At 38.8% G+C, this 24,259-nt stretch overlaps 2 protein-coding genes across 4 annotated transcripts; one reads left to right on the top strand and one right to left on the bottom strand.

Moving 5' to 3' along the window:
- The first annotated feature begins 929 nt into the window (after nt 1-929).
- Nucleotides 930-13,134, top strand: map3k19 (mitogen-activated protein kinase kinase kinase 19). Of its 3 annotated transcripts, XM_052564980.1 has the most exons (15): nt 930-1,072; nt 1,355-1,521; nt 1,988-2,169; nt 3,038-3,229; nt 3,447-3,601; nt 3,754-3,866; nt 4,265-4,374; nt 4,800-4,854; nt 5,918-5,999; nt 6,476-6,663; nt 9,098-9,141; nt 9,238-11,097; nt 11,376-11,477; nt 11,611-12,311; nt 12,658-13,134. In XM_052564980.1, the coding sequence occupies exons 3-15, from the start codon at nt 1,999-2,001 to the stop codon at nt 12,746-12,748; spliced, it is 3,864 nt and encodes a 1,287-aa protein (XP_052420940.1). In that variant the 5' UTR covers nt 930-1,072; nt 1,355-1,521; nt 1,988-1,998; the 3' UTR covers nt 12,749-13,134. The 3 variants fall into 3 exon arrangements, with proteins under 3 accessions (XP_052420940.1, XP_052420942.1, XP_052420941.1); XM_052564982.1 differs by lacking the exon at nt 12,658-13,134 and having other exon boundaries at nt 11,611-12,472; XM_052564981.1 differs by lacking the exons at nt 930-1,072; nt 1,355-1,521 and having other exon boundaries at nt 1,594-2,169.
- ccnt2a (cyclin T2a) lies at nt 12,914-23,854 on the bottom strand. The gene is given in 10 exon segments (XM_052564983.1): nt 12,914-14,342; nt 14,345-15,467; nt 15,549-15,619; nt 15,713-15,876; nt 20,543-20,588; nt 20,815-20,877; nt 21,119-21,179; nt 22,317-22,445; nt 22,943-23,024; nt 23,650-23,854. Coding segments are annotated over 10 exon segments (2,085 nt in total). The 5' UTR covers nt 23,808-23,854; the 3' UTR covers nt 12,914-14,154.
- Between the last annotated feature and the right edge of the window lie 405 nt (nt 23,855-24,259).

The following is a 24,259-nucleotide window of genomic DNA, read 5'->3' as shown; positions in this document are numbered from 1 at the left end:
CATGGTGCATGAAAAAATCTGTAACCTTGTATAATTATGCTAATGTTGTATTTGTTACATATCAACCTTCCGAAAAAAAAGCAATAAAACTAAGAAATCAACAACACTTTTGCAAAATATATTTTATTTGACGTAGTCCTACACTTACATGCGCCATCATGATGTCATCAAGATGCTTTATAAAAGATAAACATATAACTTTACATTTAGGGGCGCTGCACAAGATCCCGGGCCCTATGCATAGGCAGTCCTAATGGGCCCCCCTCCCCTTGAAAATATATATTACAGACTTTTCAAGGTCCCCCTCTTCCTTTGGGGCCCTGGTAATCAGTTTTACCCCCAGTCCGACGCCCTTGTTTACATGTTAACATGGCAAATGCTAGACTTAAAAAAACATAAAATGACTAGTCTAAATAATGTATATTGATACTGATAGGAAAATAATATTTTCCAAACAAACACTTCCTGCTGGAGTGATAAAACAAACCGCTTGTTTATTTAATTATTATTTTATTTTTTTTTGCATTCAGTGATAGTTTTTTAAATGTAATTCAACAGTTATATAGTATATCAATTGTGCGATTGTAAACGAATTAAAAAAAATGTATTCAGTTGGGTTTCTACACACACACACACACATTTAGATAATGTTTAACTTTTTTCCCTCAAGCAGTTTAATCAAAGCTATTGTTTACAACATCAGCAGTATATCAGCAGTGAACACTAGAGGTCGTGTAGTTCTTCGAGGTTGTTCAAGTCTTGTATTTGTTATATTGTCTAAACTAAAATGTTAAATATAAAGTATTACAGCCAACTGTAAAACTGAATGGAGTTCCTGTAAGTACTGTAAAAGGTATAGCAAAGATTCATTTAGATCACGATCAATTATGTGGATCATTACAGTGATTCTTTAGAAAACTGCTGTGTAATTCTGTCTATGAAGGACTCTGGTTCAAGTGAAGGTCAATCAATGCAACCGAATCTCATACAGAATGACTCCCAGGACAGCTTCGGCTCAACACAAGTGCAAAGAGGTTACAAGAGACAACTTATATGCTGACTGGGATATAAGGTTTGTGATGAAGGTGTAAAATACTGACATAATAGAATAGGCATTTAAAATTCCTCCTTTGCTTTAGTATCTTATGTTCACTAATCTGTAAAAAAAAAAAGAAAAGAAAAAAAAAAAGGTGTCTGGCGAACACTATAAATGAATGAATTAAAATCATAGAATTATTATATATATATTTATCATAACAACCAAATGCAAATGCTCATGTGGACATTTCTGCACACTTCCCCTTTGAAACCAAAACAAAGGTCTCATGGTGTGTTCTTTGTTTTCATGCCAAAGCTGTCGTCTCCTTGGCAACAGGCTGTAAACTCAAAGCTGCTTCAGGCAAATGTGCAATGAAGACAAAGGACTGACCCTAAAGAGAAAAGGACGCAAACACAGGAACTAATTTAACTTCATTTAACTCAAACATTTAATTCCAGAGAAGTAACAAACTGCTTACACAGGTGAGTCTTGCTTGTTTAAGCAAAAGAAAATACTTTTCATTTCCTTATTTAGTAACTATTGTTTAACAAATATTTTATTTTCCTTGGGAAGTTCTATGCTGATATATGCATTATGAATAGTGATTATTAGTTTATAGGGGCTTGCTTTTCTTACGCAGTGAATGCATGGTCATTTAGTAATTTCTACTGTCTACTAATATTACATTTATTAGTAAATTATGCAGAAAGTTGCTTAAGGGAAAATGTCCTAATCAATAACTTCAAAAGCAAACACTGACAATTTATTAAAGCTATACAGATATCTTTAAAAATAATGTACTGAGACTATGCATTTCCTTCAACATAAACACAACCACATGGGGGCAACAAAGTAGTTCTTGTGCATGCTGTGAATATTGAAGACGGCATTCATTACAGTTAGTGCATCAGAACGGCAGCTACTTTTCTGTGTTTGTGCATCTGCCAGAACTCTGGAGCATGAGTAAACATGAAAGAAGCAGATTTGTGGAGCAGCTGTTGAAGGACGAGCTTGAGGCTGTGGCTCTGGGACTGGAGCAGGGAGTCTACGCCTGGGAAGAGATTGACCTGCCTCATGATTCACAGGGCTCCACTCCTCTTATCACTGCCTGCAGGATGGGTCTTACTAGGGTATGAGACAAATGGGTGATGTGATCAAAACAAAGTGGAAACTATAGCTGACTTCTGTGTAGGAAAGCTAATGTAGTGTAACAGGGGTTTAATATATTGATTACAATAATGGGCATAATGTTTCACTTACTGTAGTAGCTACTTTCTACTGCTTCCTGCTTTCTTGATTGAATTGCTGCATTATGCATCAAACAACAGTTAGTTTTAAGAGTAATGATATAGAGTCCAATAGGGCTTTGGATTGTTTGTTTTTCTCTGTTTGTGTGTGTCTGTATTACAGGGAATCTTTTGTAGTCATTCTTCTTTCATGTTACAATGTTTCACCACTATGTGGCAACAACACTATCAAATGCACTCATTCAATTCCATAATCCGATGAGTGTCCCACGAAATAATTTCCCATGTCTGTAGCACTTCCAATACACTCAGTATCTGAATTTGGTCAGTTTGTTTATTTTTTTATTTTATAACTCATTCAGTAGACTATAGTAGTGGAGTAATGTAGGGAATAATGAATGAAATTATAGGGGGCATCTTCTCTTGAGTCATTGAATCATTTACTCAATTGATCGGAGTAAATTAATGTCTGATTCATTCACAGCTTAATAGCACTTGCTCAGAAGTTGCAACGTAATTTTGGAATTATTTTCACTAGAAGAGCAAAAACATACAAACTAACTGCCAATACTGTCTAAAATGTAGATTACTCGGTATTAACTTAATGAGTTGTTGTATAAAAGCAATATCACACTTGAAATCCTAATGTCAGAACTCACACTTTGCTTAAATATTATAAACCTATCATTCACCTGGTTCATTAACATTGTAATAATTCGGATACATTGCTTTTAACATATTTTGAACACAGGTTATGCATTTCCTTCTGAAAGGAGGAGCCGACGCTACACTGTGTAACAACAGCAATCAGACAGCTCTTCATGTTAGTCAACCAGCACTCCAGGGAGAGCTGTTGACGGCTATGATCAGAGACGTACCCCATCAGAGGCAGCTCTCACTAGCAGCCTGGAGGGGAGACCTCTGCTGTCTACAGGACCTGATGGTGAGCAGCTCAGACTTCAACTTCCACTTGCACTTTGACTGTTAGTAATGCGATATCAACCAGAGGTTCACACAAAGCAGGCTAGACTCCATAGGGAGCTCTCTGATGGATCAGTATTGGCCACCTGTCATGTGAGAGCAAGATATTTTTACACTCACCTCAGGCAATGGCTAGAGTAATTACGACAAATAAAGCTTATGTTGTTTGTCTGTTACAGGTCCAGGCAGACTTGTTGGAGTTAAATAAACAGAACAGAGATGGACTGACCCCACTGATGCTGGCTGTAAGGGATGTGGATCTATTTGAAGGATTTGAGACACCATGGGAATATCGACCTGTGGAAGTGGTGAAGGAACTTATGTCTTTTCCAGTGTAAGGACACAAAACATTTCAACTTAATCTGGTCAATCCCTTCTTGGATTTTAATTGGAAATGCAAAATATAAAACAGTAAAATGGAATTTAAGATGAATGTTGATTTAATCGGCCTCTCAAATTTGAGAACGCACCTGCTCTGATTTCCAGTGATCAGAAGATCCTTGATGGAAGAGGTCATACTGCTCTGTGGTACGCTTCTCAGATCAAGAGCACCAAGAAAGAAGAACTCTTCCATATAATGGATTCTTCAATGCAAACAGGTAAAATACTATATATTCATTTTATTTTGCAATGTGGAATTAAGCTGTTCTGTGAAAGTGCAGTAAATGGTAAATGTAATAAGGTGGATAAAACAATTATTTTATCTTCATAAATCATGGACTAGATCTACATTGTGTGTAATCATTTCATTTTTAAAAGTAGTCCAATCAGTGTTTTCACTGAAGTTAATTATCAAGCATGTGAATGCAATGGTACCAGCAGCAATACCAGTTTAATACAACATCTAAATCTCAAAACACTGTTTAAAGACTTCATACCACTGTTTAAACAGTTTTATAAGAAAAAGCATTCATTTATTTGTAGTGCAATTCATTAGAAACCTGTTTATGTTTATAATGCGATGACTTATTTTAGTATTTGTATTGTATTTTTGGAGAAACAATATTCACGTGTCTGGACACATCTTATCGGCCATCGAGTCCTTCAGTACTCCCCAGCTTCTCTCCTACACGTGGCTGTTGCACAGCAGATTCAGATGGGATGAAGGTCAGGTGCTCTCACACTTCTTACATTATATACAATGAATCTTGGCAGTGTGTCTTGCAGAAATCCATTTGCACATACAAGCAGAACGACAGCATAAACCGAGTCAAATAATAAATAAGGCTCAGTGGGATTGTAAATGCAAAGCCAATTAAATGTAGTTTATTTACTCTGAAATGTTTTGATTAAACCCTTCATGGCGTTTCATTTGGCTGCGTCTTGGTCACAGGCATCACAGCTGGCTAATGATAGTGTTATCTGACTGAATAGACCGTCTCCAGATGGTCAGTAGTCAACAGGTGAATTAGTCATGTGTGATTCTGTGAAAGGTTATTGTAAGGGACGCCCATTCTCAAAGCTTTTGTTTCTTGCTGCATACCAGCTGTGTCATTGATAACCTTTCCTTTACTGAACTTTATTTTTTGCAGAAGGATTTAGCTGAGATTATCATGGCACAAAAGGATCATGCAGATATCCACCAAGGTCAGTCAAACAACTAGACTTGTGCATTGTTAAACCTAGAAGACAGAATACAGTGTTAGTTGTACACCTGCAGGATTATTCAAGACAGTGACTCTCTGTGTCCACCGGGCTTTCAGAAGCTTTGGAAGCCTTTTCCACCACCCTCAAACACACACACAAAGAGTAGTCTCAGACTCTCAGCCCGTCCCTCAGAGAATCCATGACAATCGGAGGGGTGTGTCTGACTCTGCTTTTTGGGCTCCTCGGTTTCTAATGAGTCAGACGACACAAAAGTCATCCACAGAGAACCTCTGACTCTCACAGATAAGGATTATGCCAGACTAACATTTGGTTTCACTGAAGCTCGGGCTAATTTAGAGAGGACTGACTTTGTGAAAGGTACATTTTGTATATATACATATTTAGTTTACAAGCTGTCTCTGTATAAATGCACAGTTCAAAGATTAGTGGTCTTTAAGATTTTTAAAATGTTTTTGAAAGACAATTTACAAATAAAAAAAAGCAGTTTTATTTTTTTTATTTAAAAAAAAAAAAAATGTAATTTATTCCTGATGACAAAGTTGAATTTTAAGTAGTCATTACTCTAAATTTTCTTTTTTAATAAATGTTGAAAAAAATAAAAACATAAAAATGTGTTGGCACAGTGGATAAGACACATGCCTTTGGTTTGAGAGACCTGGGTTCGAATCCACTGTGAGACACCAAAGGGTCCCTCAGCAAGACACTTAACTCCTAGTTGCTCCAGAGGTGTGCGACGTCTGACATATATAGCAATTGTAAGTTGCTTTGGATATATATATATATATATATATATATATATATATATATATATATATATATATATATATATAAAAAGCATCAGCTAAATGAATAAATGTTCTGGCATTCAAAAAAAAGTATATATTTATCCATATACATACATTCGTGCAAATATTCTCCTTCCATAACTCTCATTTCATCTTATTTTATTCTCCTTCAGTAATATAGGTGTTATCAGTTTTTTTACATGACCATTTTACATCTAGCCTTTTCACCCAGAGTGTATTTGGCTGTGTGTCTGCAGATAACAGGATTTGCTTTGAGGGTTGGATGGAGCCAAAGATAGACATCAGCCAAGACGGCAGAGACGAGAGGAAGCGAAGCAGGTTAGCCAGCTGACTGCATACACACCCATTCATCGCTTCCTCATCAAATAAAAATTAGCAAACAGATAAACAAGAGATCCAATCACAAGTCAACAAATCACACTTAAACACCACCAACAGCAGCTGTGTAAACACAAAATTCACAAACAGACCTCACAAACAATTTGCCTGCATGAAACCTCATGTCCATTCAGTAGCTCTCTCTCATTTCTACACAAAGACTGTACAGAGGAGTACAGTTACAGGATCGAGCCGTTGTCAGCATAATACTACGGTTCCAGGCTGTCCCATTATCCAGAGAGAGAAATAGAGAACTTGTCCAAAGAAGATTTAACTGCCCTTACTGCAAATAAACATTCAGCATGTAGAAAAAGAGAAAAAAGATATAGCTCATAGCTCATTTTTAAATGCTTTGAACAATGTGAACATGCTAATGTAAATTAATTTTCACTTACTCGGACATCCTCCTTGCCTAGCTTATGGAACAACAGAAAAGACTGGGGCAAAATAAGGTCCTTGCATCCATCAGTCAGTCTGACTTCTTCCTCAATACCTGTTCTTCCTGCTGCTCATGTCACTCAGCTCAGTAAGTCAGCACCAGTGCTAATGGACCCTCTTCTTGATGCAAGTGTGCTGCTGCAAGCACGGACTAACATTCATAATCGTAAGTATAGACAGCTGTTTATTGTGAAAGAATTTGCTTTTATTTAAAAAATGACACTGATGAATAGATCCATACAGAAATATGCACATACATGCATTTTCTGTAATGCAGTTTGACATATTTTAGTGTATCAGCAAACACAGTAAGCCAAAAAATGTAACTGGGTCCACTTGTTAAGGCTATATCACATTGCACAGATAGATGCCAACAGACATGCTTGTCAAGTTTAGTCGAATCAATGTTTCCCCTGTCGGCATCTGTTGCTGTGGGTCACAGAATGCCTAAGCTCTACTGTAATCTGATGTTTCTCGTCGCTGGTCTGCGTCTGCCAGTGTATTGTGAACTAGCCTTTAGTAAAACTGCATGATATCTAGACTGGGTGTGCGAGGATGTACAAAAGTGTTTGTGGATTCAAAACCACAATCACCATGTTCAGGGCTCTAGACTAACTTTTTTTCTTAGGTGCACCAGCACAAAAGTGAAGTGCATCCAAATTTTTGACCGCATCATATTTAACACCGCAGTTTTACAAGTTCACTTTTTTTTCTTTTATATCGCGGTCGATATGGGCGATATTGACTTGTAGCCTAAATGATTAATAAACAATGTGGTTAACAAAGTTCTTTATTTGAAGCACAATTCTACAAGAAAGGTAACAATGAAAAAGTGTTGGTGTTTAAAGTGCTTCACTGAGCTAAAATTATGACTTAAAACATTGCAAGATAAATGAAATAAAAAGAAAATCTGAATTAAGTGTTTTAATTGATTCAAGCTGAACATCTCATGGCTCAATGTCTTATGGACTATCCTCTATTGCAGTCACATGCCCCTCAGATGGCTAACTCCTGTAGTTTGGCCTTCTTGATCTTTGGCATTGGCTAAACCAGCTGGCCACACTCTCTCTAGCATCAAAATCATCCAGACTTGGCCGCTCTACACGGATTCTTATCAGATCTTCCACTGTGTCTGAATGAAGGGATGCTCTAGTGTCTGATTTGAGTTAAACAGTCCCTAAACAGGTTATGCTACTGTTTCAGCTATTAAAATAGTTCAGTTTTGTATGTAATAGCGAAGTGATTATATATTGTTAAGTTTTTTTTTTTAAAGTTAAAGTTAATTTTGAAAAACGTTTGGATTTTTAAGTTTTTTTTTTTTTTAAGTAACGATCAAGCGCCAGACAATGAGCCTATATTTGATAAATTTAGCCTTCTCAAATCATCACGACTTGTCTAAAATAAAATCTATAGATCTAAAACAGTTCAAACTTATAACAACGTTTAAACGTTAGTCCCAGATAAACATGCGCTGTATCCAATAGTTTCTGCCTAGATGCTTCAGATCATGGAGGTGACAGCTTGATCACTTGCATTTTTTTCAGTGTATAAGCCATCATTTTTGCTCTTAAAAGTAATACATCATTCTTAATTGCAAAGGGTCTACTTTTATTTGTGTGCACTCATAATAAATCAACAAAATGCGCTGCTTTTATAAAATAAAGAAAACAAACATGATGTGCTTTCTGCCATCCCGTCTTTAACAGGAGTAGAAAAATGAACTGAAACTCAAAGAAAACATACCTCACGGACATGATAAATATATCTATAGAAAGCTTTAAACGACTACTTAATGAAATAAAACAAATCAAAAACAAAAACTCTTTAATTATAATCATAATCTGTAAAGATGCACTTCTCTCTAAAGGCGCGTCTAATGAGGAGATGACAAGTCAGGCTCGGCAACTTCATCTTTGCGACACAGACTCAGAAAACACTACTTTATTATCAAATAATCAAATATCTCACTATTTCCCCCTGTACCTAGTGGTTTCCCAGTGCCAAAGCAATCAAGCATTAACTGCTCTTTCTGAAGAGACTGTAAGAGTTTCCAAACATCTATAAGTAACATAAGAAGCAAGAAGGGAAGTAGTGCCAGTGTTGATAATTTTTGCTATCTAGAGTCTGTTATTAGGTTAGTCAGTGATCAGGGATACATCTACTCATATTGCCAGGAGCTTGCATTTCAGTTAGAAAAACTGAATGGATTATAAGAGAGTAAAGAACTCACCATTTTAGAGAACATAATCCTGACAGGGCTACATTTACCCCAGAAGTCTCCTCACCTGTTCAGCTGTGTCTGAGAAGAATGCGTGTGGGAACTTAGGGTATTTCGTCATCAGAAGACCATGCATTAGAAGAGACCTTCACTAATACTTTGTAAAATCAATTAGGGAGAGGATAACAGGATGCTCAAGGGGTAGTTTTCAAACAAACATATGCCTAAAACTCTTGCCTAAAGCTGTGTCACCAAAAGCGAGGACACATTCTCAACTTTTAAGTTTGAATATCTGTGTTCAAATGATTGTAATGACTGAAAAGGACTGTTGAGAAGGTTGTCATTTGAGAGGCATATAATAAAAGTTTTCAATTAACTACAGGGCTTGGAGGTGTTAACACAGGGGATGACAATAGCAGACAAAAGGTGAGGAATTATTATAATAATTTTTTTAACTAATTTCAACAAATACAAAAACTCATGCCTTTAATGCCATTTTGAATGTTGTGCTGGGATTTCCAGACACTACCTACTCTATGTTCAAAGTCAGCTAAACATCTTGCTCCGCTGGATAATATATATAGGAATGGCTCTGCATGTTCAAGTCTTGAGCACCCACTGCTCTTAAAACAAAGTAGCATATTGCCCATCTCATCACAATCCAGGAGAAGACTGGAAAGGATCTCCAGGCCGTCTTCCAGAAGATCCAGAGGCACCAGAACAGGCAGTGAAGAGAGCAACTCCTGCAGCAGTAGTAGCCAAGAAGAGGATGAGACAGTGCCTCAAGATACACAAAAGATTCATGGGGGCTTAGATAAGTCCCTAAATCTGGAACTGGGGACCTATTTGGATTTGCAGGAGTTCGTCAGTTCAGTAATACACAATACTAGAAAAGATATAACTTCAGACAACAAGAAAGGCTATACATCTATCAAATCATTGACTGCCAGGGATGTCGAGGATGAAATAAGATGCAAGTCTACTAAAACAACTGAAAACTCAGAGGAATTTCTGAGGAAGTCCCCAAATATGGACTGCTGCTCTGTCTCTGAACAGCCCCAGAGCATAATCAGACAAACACAACCTATAGACAGAGTATCCCATTTTATTTCAGGTGAGAAGCATCGTGCTACTGTGGATACTGATGTAGCAGAGCACACTCCACATGAAAAGAAAAAACCCGTTAAGATTATCAAAAGAAATGACAGTAAAGGCAAAACATCTATTCAGACAAATCAGTCATTCAATGTTCTGGCACATAGAAAACAAAGTTCTGTTAAAACCACAAGGAATAGGATAAATTCACCAATTCACTCAAAGGTGCAACTCCGAGAAAGTAAACCCACCAGCCTAGTTATTGCAGTAGAGTCTAACAACAAATATTTGCCAAGAGCAACTTGTAAAAAAACTGCACATGAAGCCCCAACAGCAATGGGGCTCTCTGAACCTTTTCAACACATGAAGTTGAGTGATGACAAGAAACTAAGCGGTAACAGCCAAAACCAACTTCACAGAGATCTAAGAGGTGCAAAAGCATCCAAAAAGCCAGGAACAGGACCAGTACAGCGAACAAGGTCTGCTGTGGATTATGTCACTTACAACGACATGTTTCTGAAGATCAGTCAGGGAGATGAAGGTCCAGCAATCTACGAAATGTTTGCGACTCCAGTTTATGAAAATCTTAGAGTAGACAGTTCTGCGGAGAGAACCAGACAGGTCCATACAGCACTTCAAGTTAAAAGACAAACCAATGGAAAACTGAAGGGCCAAAAAACAGTGGAGGTTAACCGAAGGAAACAAGCTCAATCAGAGAGATCCAGTCGAGCTAAACACAGGCAACTCAAGCGGACGGATACTGTTAACAAAGGAATAAGGAAAAAACCACCTTCTTCAGAGAATAAATGCCATGTCCTTGTAACTTCTGCTCGTGCAGCAGTCCAGCTGAATATATCCAAAATGCACATCGAGGGAGATGGAAGGGAATTATCAACCGCAGAGAGACAACATACTTCCATACTATCAGTGATCGAGGAAGTACTTTCCAACACTGTATCCAAAACTCTCATAAAGGAAATAATACATCAAGAACAAACTCCAATTGATGCAAGTTCCAAAAGTGAACCTGAAATATTCCATGAAACCAAATTGCCATCGCAGCCTCTTATCAATACCTGGACAAGTGACGGAACAGTCTCACCAGTGTACCAAAGCCTTCTAGATGAGGTTGGCGATGGACCTCTCACAGATGACTTGCTGAGGTCTTTGGCAGAGGAGTTGATCTCACTCGAGAGAAGAGATTTTGAAACACTCAAGACTGAAAAGGAATATAGCACAGAGTTCAAACATAATCTGCCTTCAAGATTTAGAATGTTTTTAAATGAGGTAACATTCTAACATATTCCACTTGTTCATCAACCAGCTCTGCTCCTAGATAGCACCTTTCCTGCAGAATTCAGACTACAACCCTGCTTTAACATGCTCACCTGTAATTTATTAAGTTATAACCGTAAAACTAACCCTGAATACCTTGATTAACTGCTTTAGATTTGTTTGACTGGGTTGGAGCTGAAATCTCCAGAATGGTAGCTCTTCAAGGAGCAGGGTTGGCTACCCCTGCGCTATTTCATGGGCCATTACATTGAGTTTCTGTTGTCCATCAGGGTTCATCCTCAGGTGAACTGCATTACACCAATGGATCTTGCTCAGATGATGCCATCACATGGACAAAAGGAGAGGTTCTGGGTAAAGGAGCTTATGGAACAGTAAGCATTTCAATGCAATAATTTTAAAGCACCCTTCTTAGCTTTAACATAAACATTCATGATTTGCAAAAAGTTCTCCATGTATAATCCAATGTAAAGCTTTCACATCTTATTTTCATATTACTATTCATAGGTGTATTGTGGGCTAACCAGTCAAGGTCAGCTGATTGCAGTAAAACAAGTGGCACTGGATGCTTCAACTTCAGAGATGGCAGAAAAAGAGTATGAACGCCTGGAGAGAGAGGTGGATCTTCTCAAGACCCTTCATCATACTAACATTGTTGGTTTCTTGGGCACAGCTCTCTGTGAGAATGCTGTTAGCATCTTCATGGAGTATGTTCCAGGGGGCTCCATCTCAAACATCTTGAGCCAGTTTGGACCCTTGCCAGAGAAGGTCTTTGTTCTATACACTCGACAAATTCTGGAAGGTGTTGCCTATCTTCATGCCAACAGGGTCATCCATAGAGATCTGAAGGGGAACAACATTATGCTTATGCCCAACGGAGTGGTCAAGCTAATCGACTTTGGTTGTGCTCGCCGTCTTAGCTGTCTTCAGACTTCAACTGGAAGTAAGAGTGACCTTCTGAAGTCTGTGCATGGTACTCCATACTGGATGGCACCAGAGGTGATAAGTGAGACAGGTCATGGACGAAAATCAGACATCTGGAGCATTGGCTGCACCGTGTATGAAATGGCCACAGGAAAGCCACCCCTCGCTCACATGAACAAGATAGCAGCCCTCTTTTACATTGGGGCTCAAAAGGGCTTAATGCCATCTCTGACTGATGACTTCACTACACATGCAAAAGGATTTGTCAAGGCTTGCCTAACCAGGTAATTTTCTCTTACTCAGAAATTAAAGGTTTGCTCTGGATATTTTGTGCTAATGCTTTTTTATTATTTTTTCGTAGTATATTATTAGTCTAATACTGTGTCTACACCAGATGCGACAAAGTGACAATTAAACATCAGTTAAACTTTGTTTTCAGTACATCATAAATAGAACAAAGGTATCAGTTTACTGTGGGGGATTTGTCGTGTCGCATCCAGTGTCATTGATTATAATGGGTTCTGTGGTATTTTTTTGCACCGTGCTGCTCGGATCCGGTGTAGACATGGTGTAAGTTCTCCACACACTATCCTTTTTCATATAACAGTGAAACAATTTTCCTCTTTGCAGAGATCCAAAGCAACGACCTTCAGCAGAGGAACTGTTAAGACATGCATTCCTCTCTCATCACAGCCAAGCCTGCAGTAGGCAAATGAACTGAAAACTTCATTTACCAAATCAAAAAGTGACTTTTAAAAACAATTGTGAGGCAACAATTTAACATGGAGAAAAATTAAATTTATAACAGTGAATTAGTCTGGAACTGGAAATAGTCAGATGTGCCAATAAGTTCTTAATGCAATAAATGATCACATAAAGACTGAGGTTAAGGTAGTGGAAACCATGGAATTTTTTATTAAATCTAAATAAAATAAAAAAAAGAAAAAAGTAGTGCCAGGGTTTGCACTTGCCTTATCCAACTGCAATTCAGCGATCCATAGTAAAATGATGATTTTACAATGCTGGCCTCATTTACCAATATCTTCACACTAAAAAGTATCAAAAAAAAAAAAAAAAAGAAAACCATTCATCCGTATTCAGAAATAATGTTAAGGGCCTGTGAAAGCCCAGATCTCTTTGGGTAAGTACTGTGATAATGAACTCAATCTCCTTTTACTCACGTATGTTTCTGGTAATTTATTAAAGGCTACTGCTTCAAGCCAAGAAATATATAAAATGCACTTCACAGCGAAGGTTATGTAAACTTCATAGAACTATACTTTTTGAGGCACAGCCTTTGGCATCCAGCTTAAGGTCATCTTGACGTTCAAAAAAGGTACAAATTGCATGGCCCCTGACAACATGCCAGGTAATTGGCAGGTTGTGGATTGCCTGCTAGTTTACCCTCTCCTGATAGCAACATGGAACACCAGTTCTAGAGCACATCACTGGAAGGCAGCGCTAGAATTGCCAATGTGATAAATTCTAACACTGAGTCACAAAACCCCCCCTACCCCAATATATATATATATATATATATTTTTTTTTTTTACAAGCAGCTCCAAACCTGAGAAGTTATGGTACAGCTTTTAACATACGAGAATGTATGTAAATTTTTCTTCACAATCAGTAAACAACTATCTCATCCCTTTCATTATTAACATGCAGCTCACATAGAAGGTATCAGATGAGGGAAAAGGAAACAAATAAACATTCAAGGAACTAAGGAACTTAAATCTTGATTCTGCATTCCTTCTACTAACTTTGTTTAACAAACGAGAGAAGCGTCAGTCATTTTAGAGGGTGCTTTCAGTCTTATAAATTTTCTTGTGGCAAAAACTTTCATCACTCGTTACGCTTTTATCATGATAAGGTTTTTTTTTTTTCATTTTACTATAATGGCCCTGACATTCATATACTGGCTCACGCATTCATACAGACTGCTCGTGAGGGAATACTGAAGAAAGCAGCAGTTACTCAGAGATGGCGAGACTGAACCGAACTGCCAGAAGATCGGGAAGCATTTTTATTTCCTTTCTCTTAATCTTCACATTCCTGTTTTTTCCTCTTCCTAATAATGAAATCTATGCTTGATTTTCTTTTATATTTTATTTTCTTTCCTATCGTTCAAGAGTCCATTCCTTGGGCACTTAACAGCGACTCAAGCGTGTCAAAAGTATCTTTGTTGTCTGTGTGATGGCCATTAGCTAGGCCGGCGCCCTCAGGGCCATGGCTCTCCACTGGTTTCCTGTCCAGTTTCACTAGGGTGCTGAGATGTTCGTAGCCCACCTGGTATGTGACAGGGGGAGGGGGAAGGGAAGGTTAAGAACAGAGCTGTGAGAAGACACACACTGCTGAACAGAGGAACAATGAGAGGAACTACCTGCACTGCCTTTGGAGCTTTTGTTCTTTTTGGAGTGGTGATTGTGGCTGGCTTCGGGGTTAACTCTCTTGCGTGAGGAACTGGAAGCTGAGCTTGTGTCATCGCCGCCAGAACCTACTGGGCTCCGAAGGGTGGAACCAGATGCGGGTGCCTCAAGGCTGCTCCTGCCGTTGCCACTATGTGTGTGCGAGTGGCCGTGTTTGTGATGGTGACGATGGGCTGAGTGGTCTCTGTGTTTCTCCTTGATCACAAGCGGGCTGGAATGTTTGCTCTTTGCAGCACCCTCATCTGAGGAGCTGTGCCGCTCAGAGGAGACCTTTATTTTCATTTTTAGCTCCTCCTTACTTGATCCCCCCTTCTCACTCTGGGAAGGTACCGGAAGACGCAGTTTTAAAGAGCTCCCTTTTTCGCGCTTGTCCTGCCCAGAGACTGGCAGCTTCATCTTCAGGGGCGAGGCAGTGGTGGCTCCTGCTCCCTGCTGCCCGTGAGACAGTTGGGGCAGGTGCTTGCGGTGATCTGTCTGAGCAACATAGACCTCCGTCTCCACGTTCTGCTGCTCTTGCCTGCGTTTCAGCACAGCCAGCTCAGCAGCGTGTTTCTCCCTGTACTTGTCCAGAGACATTTTCTGTGTGGGTGCTGCAGGTGGAGGATGGGCCGTGGCCTGGTGCTTCACCCCACCGCTGGCCTTGTGTTCGTGTTTGGCAGGGTTGAACTCTGCACTTTTATCAGGCCGGTGTGGATGCATAGAACTGTGTGGGGGAAGCTCTTTGACAGAATACTGGTCTGAGTGCACTTGGTCCTGAGGCCAGTCACTGGGGGCGGTGTAAGTGTATGAGGTTCCTTGCATGTTGGCAATGGAATCAAGAGAAAGACTGCTGCTTGAGTTGCTTGGCAGGGTCACTGGGAAAGATGTTGAGGCTTTGGAGAATGCTGTATTTCTAGAAACTCCGGGAAGGGCATCCATCAAGGCCATGTCCTGGGTTAATGACGGTCCCGCTAAAGAGCCACTGTCTGAGGCTTGACCATCTGATTTGGGCTTCTTAGCAGCTTGTGTAGCCTAGAAATAAACATCGACAACTGTGTTATCCAAATTAACCAATGTAAAGAAACCAATTGCTTTACTTATCTAATCACTTACCCTCCAGTTACGAATCCTCTTTAACCTGCTAGGTGTTTTCTCTAATATTTGCAGAAACTCATGGGTCAGTTCTACAACAAAATTTGAATGAATATAAATCATGGGTGACAAGCAAATAGCACAAAATGAGACTAACATTATAATGTACAGGAATATCCATTTACCATCAAGCAGTTCAAGTGTAACTGAGCTGTCCACATACTCCCACCAGTGCTTGCCATCGGTGGAAACAGGGATCTCCCAGTTGGACCACTTGCAGGCCAGGTGAATGCAGACGCAGGCGATGACTGTGGGCTTGTACTGCAAGCAGAAGGTGGTGAGGTGCAGACTGCAAGAGCAGGACATTATGGAGAAAGAAAAGAGACAAAAAAGAAAGAGCACAAAACGATCAGTCACTAAGCAGATAGAAGGCACTGGTGAACATCTAGAGCAGTGCTTCCCAAACCTGTCCTGGAGGAAACCCTCAACTTGCACATTTTGTATGTCTCCCTAATCAGACACACCCAATTAAGTTTTTGCAGTCTCTACTAATGAGTGGAATCAGGCGTGTTAGATGAGGGAGACACACAAAAGTGCAGGGCAGGGGGGGCTCCAGGACAGGTTTCAGAAACACTGACCTAGAGAATGCTATTATGGAAGCACTGAAGCCACTAATATATTTCCCAGTTGTGAGTAACAATTCAAAAATGTACCTGCACAGTTCAGAAACTACTTTATTTAGCACCATGTGATTTATTAACATTTTGCAATTTAGACATTACAAAAAAAGTGTATTTTCCTTAAAAATGTACAGGTCATGCTCAGTAGTTTACAATGGGTACAAGATAAAGAGCAAAAGCCAACAATAGAAGGGAAGCGCCAATCAATATTTTTATTAACCTTAAAAAGCAGGACACTAAAGTTATCCATGTAAAGATACACAGATTGGCATAAGAGGAAATGGTCTATAAGGCCTAAAGTTGGAGTGTAATCAGCCAATTCTGATCAGTAGCTGATCAATTGCATCATCCCTATATTTTAAAGGGGTCATATGATGCGATATCATGTTTTCCCTTCTCTTTGGAGTGTTACAAGCCATTTGTGCATAGATAAAATCCCTAAAGTCGCAAAGACTTAAGTCTCTAAACCAAAGATATATTCTTTAAAAAAAGTTAAGACTCATTCACAGTCTCCTAAAACACCTCATTTAAACATGCCTCCACATGTCTACGTCACTTTGTGGGAAGATTTGCATAACACCACCCAAATGTTCACGCAAAGAAAAAAGGCATACATTTTATCCTCGCTGTTGTCGCCGCCGCCATGTTGTGGAGACGCTGTGTTTCATTGTGAAAGTGAAGCTACTTTGTTTGCTCTTCCAAAAGAGGACACAAACTTCAAATTAGTGGTTAAGTTGTATTTGCAAAACTGTTCCAGAACGGCTCAAGCCAAATATTCAGATGTGTGCAGCTGTTTTCCAGTCCCTCCAGAAAAACGCGTTTTTTATTTGTGATTATGCGGCACGTTTTCTTAAAAAATGCGATGGAATATGCGGGATATTTTTGCAATTTTATGCGATGAAATTGCGTGAACTTGCAAAAACTGCGGTTTGATGAAAAAGAGAAAAAAAGGTCCCCAACACCCTTTTCTCACTAGGCTACTACCTTAATGTAAAGAGTAATTTCTTATTACTTCCTATGATAAGCGGGCATACTAAATCACAGAATATTTAAGTTGCAATCTCTTACTGCAACGTAAATTTTACATACTACTAATATAATTACAACTGTAAGTTTTTGGGTACTGTTCTGTAACAAAAAAAGTGCAATCTTACAACTGTAAACTTCTGAATGAAACTACAACAGTGTTAGTAGCCTAGTGAGAAGGGGGTGTGGGGGAATCACCTTTTTTCTCCATTTCATCAAACCGCAGTTTTCGCAAGTTCTCGCAATATAATTTGGCTCCACGGTCATGTAACAAATCGGGAAACTGCTTCGCGCGTTCTTTTGTGCTTATTTTTGTTGGCAAATGATTTGCGCGCTTCAAGTTTCACCCTGGTTTCACCGCAGGGTTTGCAGATGATGTTCACATCACGTAATTACGTCACTTCATAAGGTTCCCATGGCAATAGGGGTAAAATGGCACTTTACTTGTGTGAAGTAAACGCAACATTTTTCAACTTTCTGCTAATATATATGTGCATTTTTTTGCAACCAAAGCACAGGGATTATGAAATCATGCTAGCCCCGCATATTTTGCTTCCTGAAATCGGCAATTTATGCGGCAAAAGAGCAGCGTATTTGAAAAAATGCAACCCCGTATATGTGGCCTTTGGCTGATTATGCATTAAATCAGGCCATCGCATAATTGCGTTTTTCTGGAGGGACTGATCATTCGCCATCCTCATCCCTCTCTCAAAATAATTTGCCCCCACTGTCATGTAACACACCGGGTAAATGCTTTGCGCGGTCTTTTAGGCTTATTTTTGTTGGCAGAGGAGAATGATTTGCGTGCTTCACCCTGGTTTCACCGCGGGCTTCACAGATGTTCACGTCGCGCAATTACGTCACTTCATAAGGTTCCCATTGGAAAATAATGGCGATTTACCTGTGTGAAGTAAACGCAACATTTTTCAACTTTCTGCTAAGATATGTGTGACTTTTTTGCAACGAAAATTATTATTATTATGAAATCATGCTATCTCCGCATATTTTGCTTCCTGAAATCGTCAATTTATGCGGCGAAAGTGCGGCGTATTTGAAAAAATGCGACCCCCGCATAAATATGCGGCCCTTGGCTGTTTATGCATTAAATCACGCGATCGCATAATCGCGTTTTTCTGGAGGGACTGGTTTTCTGAACCATTAGCCTACAATGGCAGTGTTTTGACAAATAATACTGACTCATAGCCTGTAAGTATGTTTTCATATTTAAAAGATATGCCTCTGCCGATTCAAACACGAGTTTTGAGCAGTTGAGGGTAGCGCTTGTTTGTCATTTCTGAGATCACAAATGTAGGCATAGTTTTATGTTTACGTGGCACGATGCAATGCATAAAAAGACATTAATAAATAATTATGTAATCAGTAATTATGTACCCACTTGTTATAACAAATACCTCATTTGCATTGGGTTTTATTGGATTTGTCTCATAGCACTGGGACACACGGCATCACAGTATGGAAAGGGACGTAACATTTCTGTCACATGCTTAAGGTATTCGGCCAATCACAACGTACTGCATAGCAGGACAATTAGCATCCACCTCGATTTTCAGAACGATGAGATTTGTACAAATCAATGCGTTTCAGAAAGGTAGGGCAGTACGTAGAAAATAATGATGATAATTTATCTTTAACTGCATAAACACATTCCATTTCACCAAATACACAATCACTTATTTATTTTTAGCAACGTCATATGACCCCTTTAAATTTAGAATAGCAGTAGAAAGCATAAAAACATTCTATAAAATGAGTTTTACTTTGTGAAAAAAAATCTGTGCAAGCAAAAAAAAAAGAAAAAAGGTTTGTTACTCATAATCAAGGATGAATTTGATACTATTGACATATTACTGTACATTCAATAACAGCCATAAAAGCCTGCATTCAACAATCATATGGAACTATAAAGCAAACAAGCATATGGTTACCATCCATATTTACCACATAAGAATCGCAGCCCACATAATAAAAACAAAGCAGGGCTGTCTGTTTGGCCTCATCAAGAGCTTGTTCTTTAATCTCTGTAAACTTGTCTACATCTTAAAAAAAACAATGTTATTATTTTAAAGTATGTGAAAGGTAGTTACTTGTTCTACTATGGGGAAAAAGGGAATGCATAAGAACTACATCATTAGTCCCTGAAGAAATATGCTAACATAGTAGTGTTGTACTGACATTTGAGACAAATAGCATTAAACTAAAGCCTCAGTCAAAGCTGGATGGTAACCCTGTGCTACAGAACAGAATCAATGTTTGGACATGGGGCGAGAGGAGACTATAAATCCTAATGCAACAAAGACAAACAAATAATAACTGCAACATTCATAAGCTGCATTAGCAATAGGCGATCAGGATCTAAAAGAAAAGCAGCCTCTACTTAAAAAAAATAAAAAAAAATAAAAAAACCTTGATGGCCATATAATACGCAGACCATGTGTTGAGCATATGCCGCTCTAGTCCCATGTTCAGACATCGTATACAATGCTGAAGTATCCCTATTCAAACAAGGGGGCAAACACTAATGACAGCTAACCTGATTTAAAAATAACTACACAATAAGGGACAAACACAAACAACAACAACAAAAAATTCTATTTGATTAAATTAATGACGACTACACCCTTTAAGGACCTTTTGTTACACACCTGATACAAACAATTTTTCAAGATTATAATTGGTATAAAAATACATTTAAAAATAAGAAAACCAAACAGGTCCTTAATGGGTTAATTTGCAATAAACAAGGTATATCACAACGGAACCACAACAAATGTCTATCTCAAAATCAATTCAGGCATTAAAAAAAAAAAAAACAACAACTTCTAAATAGTCTGAATACGAAATACCAAAAGAAAGGTTCAATTATCACTTTGAGAATAACAAAATCATAGGAAAAAACAAAGGGGTCTGGGTACTTACCGTGAGGACTTCTATGTAATGTTTACATCTGTGTAATCTTTAGCTGCTATTCAGGCTACCAAAGCGTCTTTTTTAGACAAATGCACTTCTGTAACCGAGCAAACGTGAGGTTCAAGAGCACCACTACACTTCACATTGTGCATTCAACCCCTCTGTGCCAACAATGATCCCCCGTACAATACACCGCACTGCAACCGGGGCCGGTGCCACCGAACCCCCTCCCCACCCTGCTCTGAGGGCATGTTTGAGAGAGGGGGGGCGTCCCAGTAGCCACCGGTGCAAGGAGGGCGTTGGACACTGGTAGGGTAACCTGCAGTAAAGGAAGCTATAGTGTGCAGTCACAGTGCAACAAATGAGGTTCTGGATAACAACCTGTTGGTAGCCATGAAATAGGAAGTCTGTGCCAGATCCTTGCTTGCTGTGAAAGTAAACAGAGAGGGAGAGAGAATGGCAAAAGAATGAGTGTAAGTCAAACTATACATGCAAGTAAGAATAAGACACATTTACCCTCAATACAGTGAGGTTTACCTCTCCCTGAACTCCATGCTTAGCCATAATTCAAAAGCCAATAGTTTGATTCAAACATTAAGCACTGTTTTATATCTAAAGTTGGTTGCAGAGAGCATATGAAGGAAAATCTATACCTCGCACTAGCTGGGAACATTTCACTACATCAGTGTGTGGATGTTCAATTGTTATTTCAAAGCCTGCAATATAAAGCACATGAATTTCATTCAAAGCTGAATCACACTGCTATCAACACCTGTGGATCATGAAAGATAACCATGCATTAGTTAGACCAATTTGGTTTCTTTGCAACAACATTCAAAATCATAATTTAGTGATGATGATACAACTTTTGCTTTTTCTCTAAGTGACCCACTGTCAGCAAGTCTTCTATGTCCACTCTAATATTCAGTTGAGAGAAACCTCCTTTCATAGACTTACCTAAAGTCTGCAGCACTATGGTTTCAAGTATCACCAGCTCTTGAGCTTGCTGGAGGTATGCCTGAAGTTCAATAGACAATCATTACATGAGGCTTGTAATGTGTCTTTCTGTATCTTCAACCCATAAACTGAATTCTCTGCACTCTTCCAATTACAGGCAACATTAATTGTTTGCCACACAATTATTTTCTATTTTGTCTTTTTCAAGACAATTTTTCTCATTCACGAGAGATTTCTGTCCCAGCACTGACATGCTGGATGTCTAATGTCAGTGTCTCACTAGTCTATTTTCACTTGTAAGCCTCATTTACAGTGTTGCCTGGGAATCGAAGGGAGTCAAGGGTTCTGTGAGATTCACATGAACGGGAAAGAAATAGCAGAGGCATTTATATAATCTGTCTCCCCTCTGTCATTCTTAGAGGAATAGTTTGCTCAAAAATTAAAACTCCATCATCATTTACTCATCCGCATGTTGTTCCAGAGCCATATAAGATTAGTTTATCTTCAGAACAAATGTAGATCAATATTTCTTGATTTCTTGAAATGGATCTCTGTCCCTCAAGTGAAAGTTAATTCATTAAAAACTTTCAAATATGGTCAGGGGAACTTGCATGACACAAAAGATCAAACCTCATTCATTGGTAGATCATGCATGTTTGAGCTTCCTTTAACCGATTAACGCTTATATGTGCACAACAGCTAAAATGAAATTTATTCACATTTACATGATCATGTCCGAGACTTGGATTAAATCATTTGATTCATATGGATTTATGCTCACTCTATCAACTTTTTGAAGTGTCAAAGTTTTAGGTGAATACTTGAGATAGAGGCAAAAAAAAAAAAATCTGTCATTTAAATAAACATATTTTGTGTTTTGAACGAACAAAAATCTTATGGGTTTGGAACCCAAGAGGTTGAGTTAATGATGACATTTTATTTTAATTTTTTGGGGGATGAAATAAACTTGCAATCACTGTGTGTGACAGACATGATAAAAGAGGACAAGATTTTTAAAAACTGTTGAAACTAATCAAAGTCAAGTTGTTTGGAGTTGACTAGTGAGACGACTGATTCTGTAGTGACAGGCGCTAAACACTCTTATGGATGCAAGTGTAGCTGAAATTATCCAGTGTGATGAAAAGGTTGAGGAAATTGAAGAAGAAATAACAAAACAATAATAATACTAAGGACTTACATTACTCTTTGTATCCAGTGGAGGTTCCTGGGGGTTTAAACACGCATGCGCTACTTTAATGACATGTTCGAGTTTCCGTGGTTGCTCTTCAACTTTTGCAGCCAGAAATAATGTCGTTGGGGAGATGGTCTGGAGTGGAAAGGAAAAAAATATCATGGTCATGTCAAAAGATGTAAGCATATTTTAAACAGTTATTTAGCTTAAAATGAAAATGCTGTCATTTACTCTTATGATGTTCCAAACCCATTAGACTTTAATTCGTCTTCAAAACACAAATGAAGATATTTTTAACTTAGCCTGAAAGATTTCTTAAAGTTCATAAAATGATTATTAAAAATGAGCCTATTTCTGCAGTTTAGTCTTCTGAAGAGACACAATTGCTTTAAATAAACAGATTTCATTTAGGCTTTTATTCACATAGAACCAATGCATTTTGTTCTCCGGTTTATTGCGGTGGTTAACAGAGTCCTATAACGCATCTATTTCATTTTCGTTTTGGAAACCGCAGTAACGGTTGCACCGAAAGACCATTCTCACACTCCAGGGGAAGCACAGGCTCATGAATATTCATATGGTTGAGAAGGGTATATGTAATAGATGCAAGCAGTGTGGATGGAAACACTTACATTTCTGTGGAATTTGGTGAAAGAGTGGTTCATATAAAATCTGTGCATGTAAACAATGGCAGTATTTATTGTGAGTTGAGAACTGATGTTAAGGGTTAAGGAAAACGTAGTTACGTAACTTCAGCCATTAACTGACTGAACGTATTACGTATCCGTACGTATTACGAACACTTTACGTATTCGCATTTCGTACCGATACAATTTGCCAGAAATACCAATATTAATATTTTTAAACAAACGTCAAAATGTTTACATAAATCATACCTTGACATGGTTTAGTAGTGCAGAGCGGATTTAATTTTTACGGTAACCGGCCTGCTCGCGTGCCCCTGACATCACAAATGCGCGTGAGCTGCGTGCTCTCACACGCCTGAGCTACTTGAACATAAACAACATAAATTCAAGGTACAACTAGCTCATTATTATGCTACATATATATTATATGTAAATATACAAATCGTACTTTAAACACTTGTACAACATTAACATTAATCAGCGAGCGCCTGTCCTAGACTAAATGCGCTCTACTACCATAAGGGTGTTTAATTAACAACCTCAAATAATTTCAGTCGCGTTCAGTTATTACAGATATTCGTAGTAAGTTACAAAATAAATGATAGATATTATCGATGTGAAGGCAACATAACCAGTCACTGCGAGATACAGAAACGGGCCTGATGCTGTTGATCAGCGCGTCTAAAGGATACACATTTAGTCTCTGGCCCATGTCCTGAATAAGATTCGCGGCTTGCTGTCGATAAGACAGCTCTCTGTCCGGCTCCATTCCGCAGCGGCGGGACGGGGTGTTTTCGAGCTGTTCCCGGGTAAAAAACCATTTGGACGATGAACCCCGGCACGCCGCCATTACCGTCCAGCAGACGAACAGAGAACGACGGTCACGTATTTTCACATAAGTCACGTGCACGCGACGTAAAGTCTTTGACGTACGTCTCACAAGTTTCTGCTGGGAACTGTAGTTTACTTTCTTATTTTGAGGTTTTATGGTGGTTGGCAAACCAGCTTTTGGTGCATATTCTGCCACCTAGTGGGATGGAGTGTGAGGCGATGATATCAAGGGAAATGCTAATAACAGGGCTCTCAAGTTTTGAACTGAGTTCAGAGTGAGATTTTGCCCGCGGTCGCGATGGCGGCAGGGGTTTGATGGGGACGGGTGTCTGATCTCATAAATGACACATATTCTTACAAATAAAATAATATTTATTTAATTCAGCATTTATTTGTGTGTGTGTGTGAGAGAGAGAGAGAGAAAAAATGGTCAGTGCTGTTTATAGTAGGTGTTGGTAGCTGGTTTTGAGG

This window comes from Carassius gibelio, chromosome B9 (genome assembly GCF_023724105.1).
Source record: "Carassius gibelio isolate Cgi1373 ecotype wild population from Czech Republic chromosome B9, carGib1.2-hapl.c, whole genome shotgun sequence".
Classification (NCBI taxonomy): domain Eukaryota; kingdom Metazoa; phylum Chordata; class Actinopteri; order Cypriniformes; family Cyprinidae; genus Carassius; species Carassius gibelio.
Note: the sequence above shows the minus strand (reverse complement) of the source record. Positions and strands in the feature narration are given on the sequence as shown.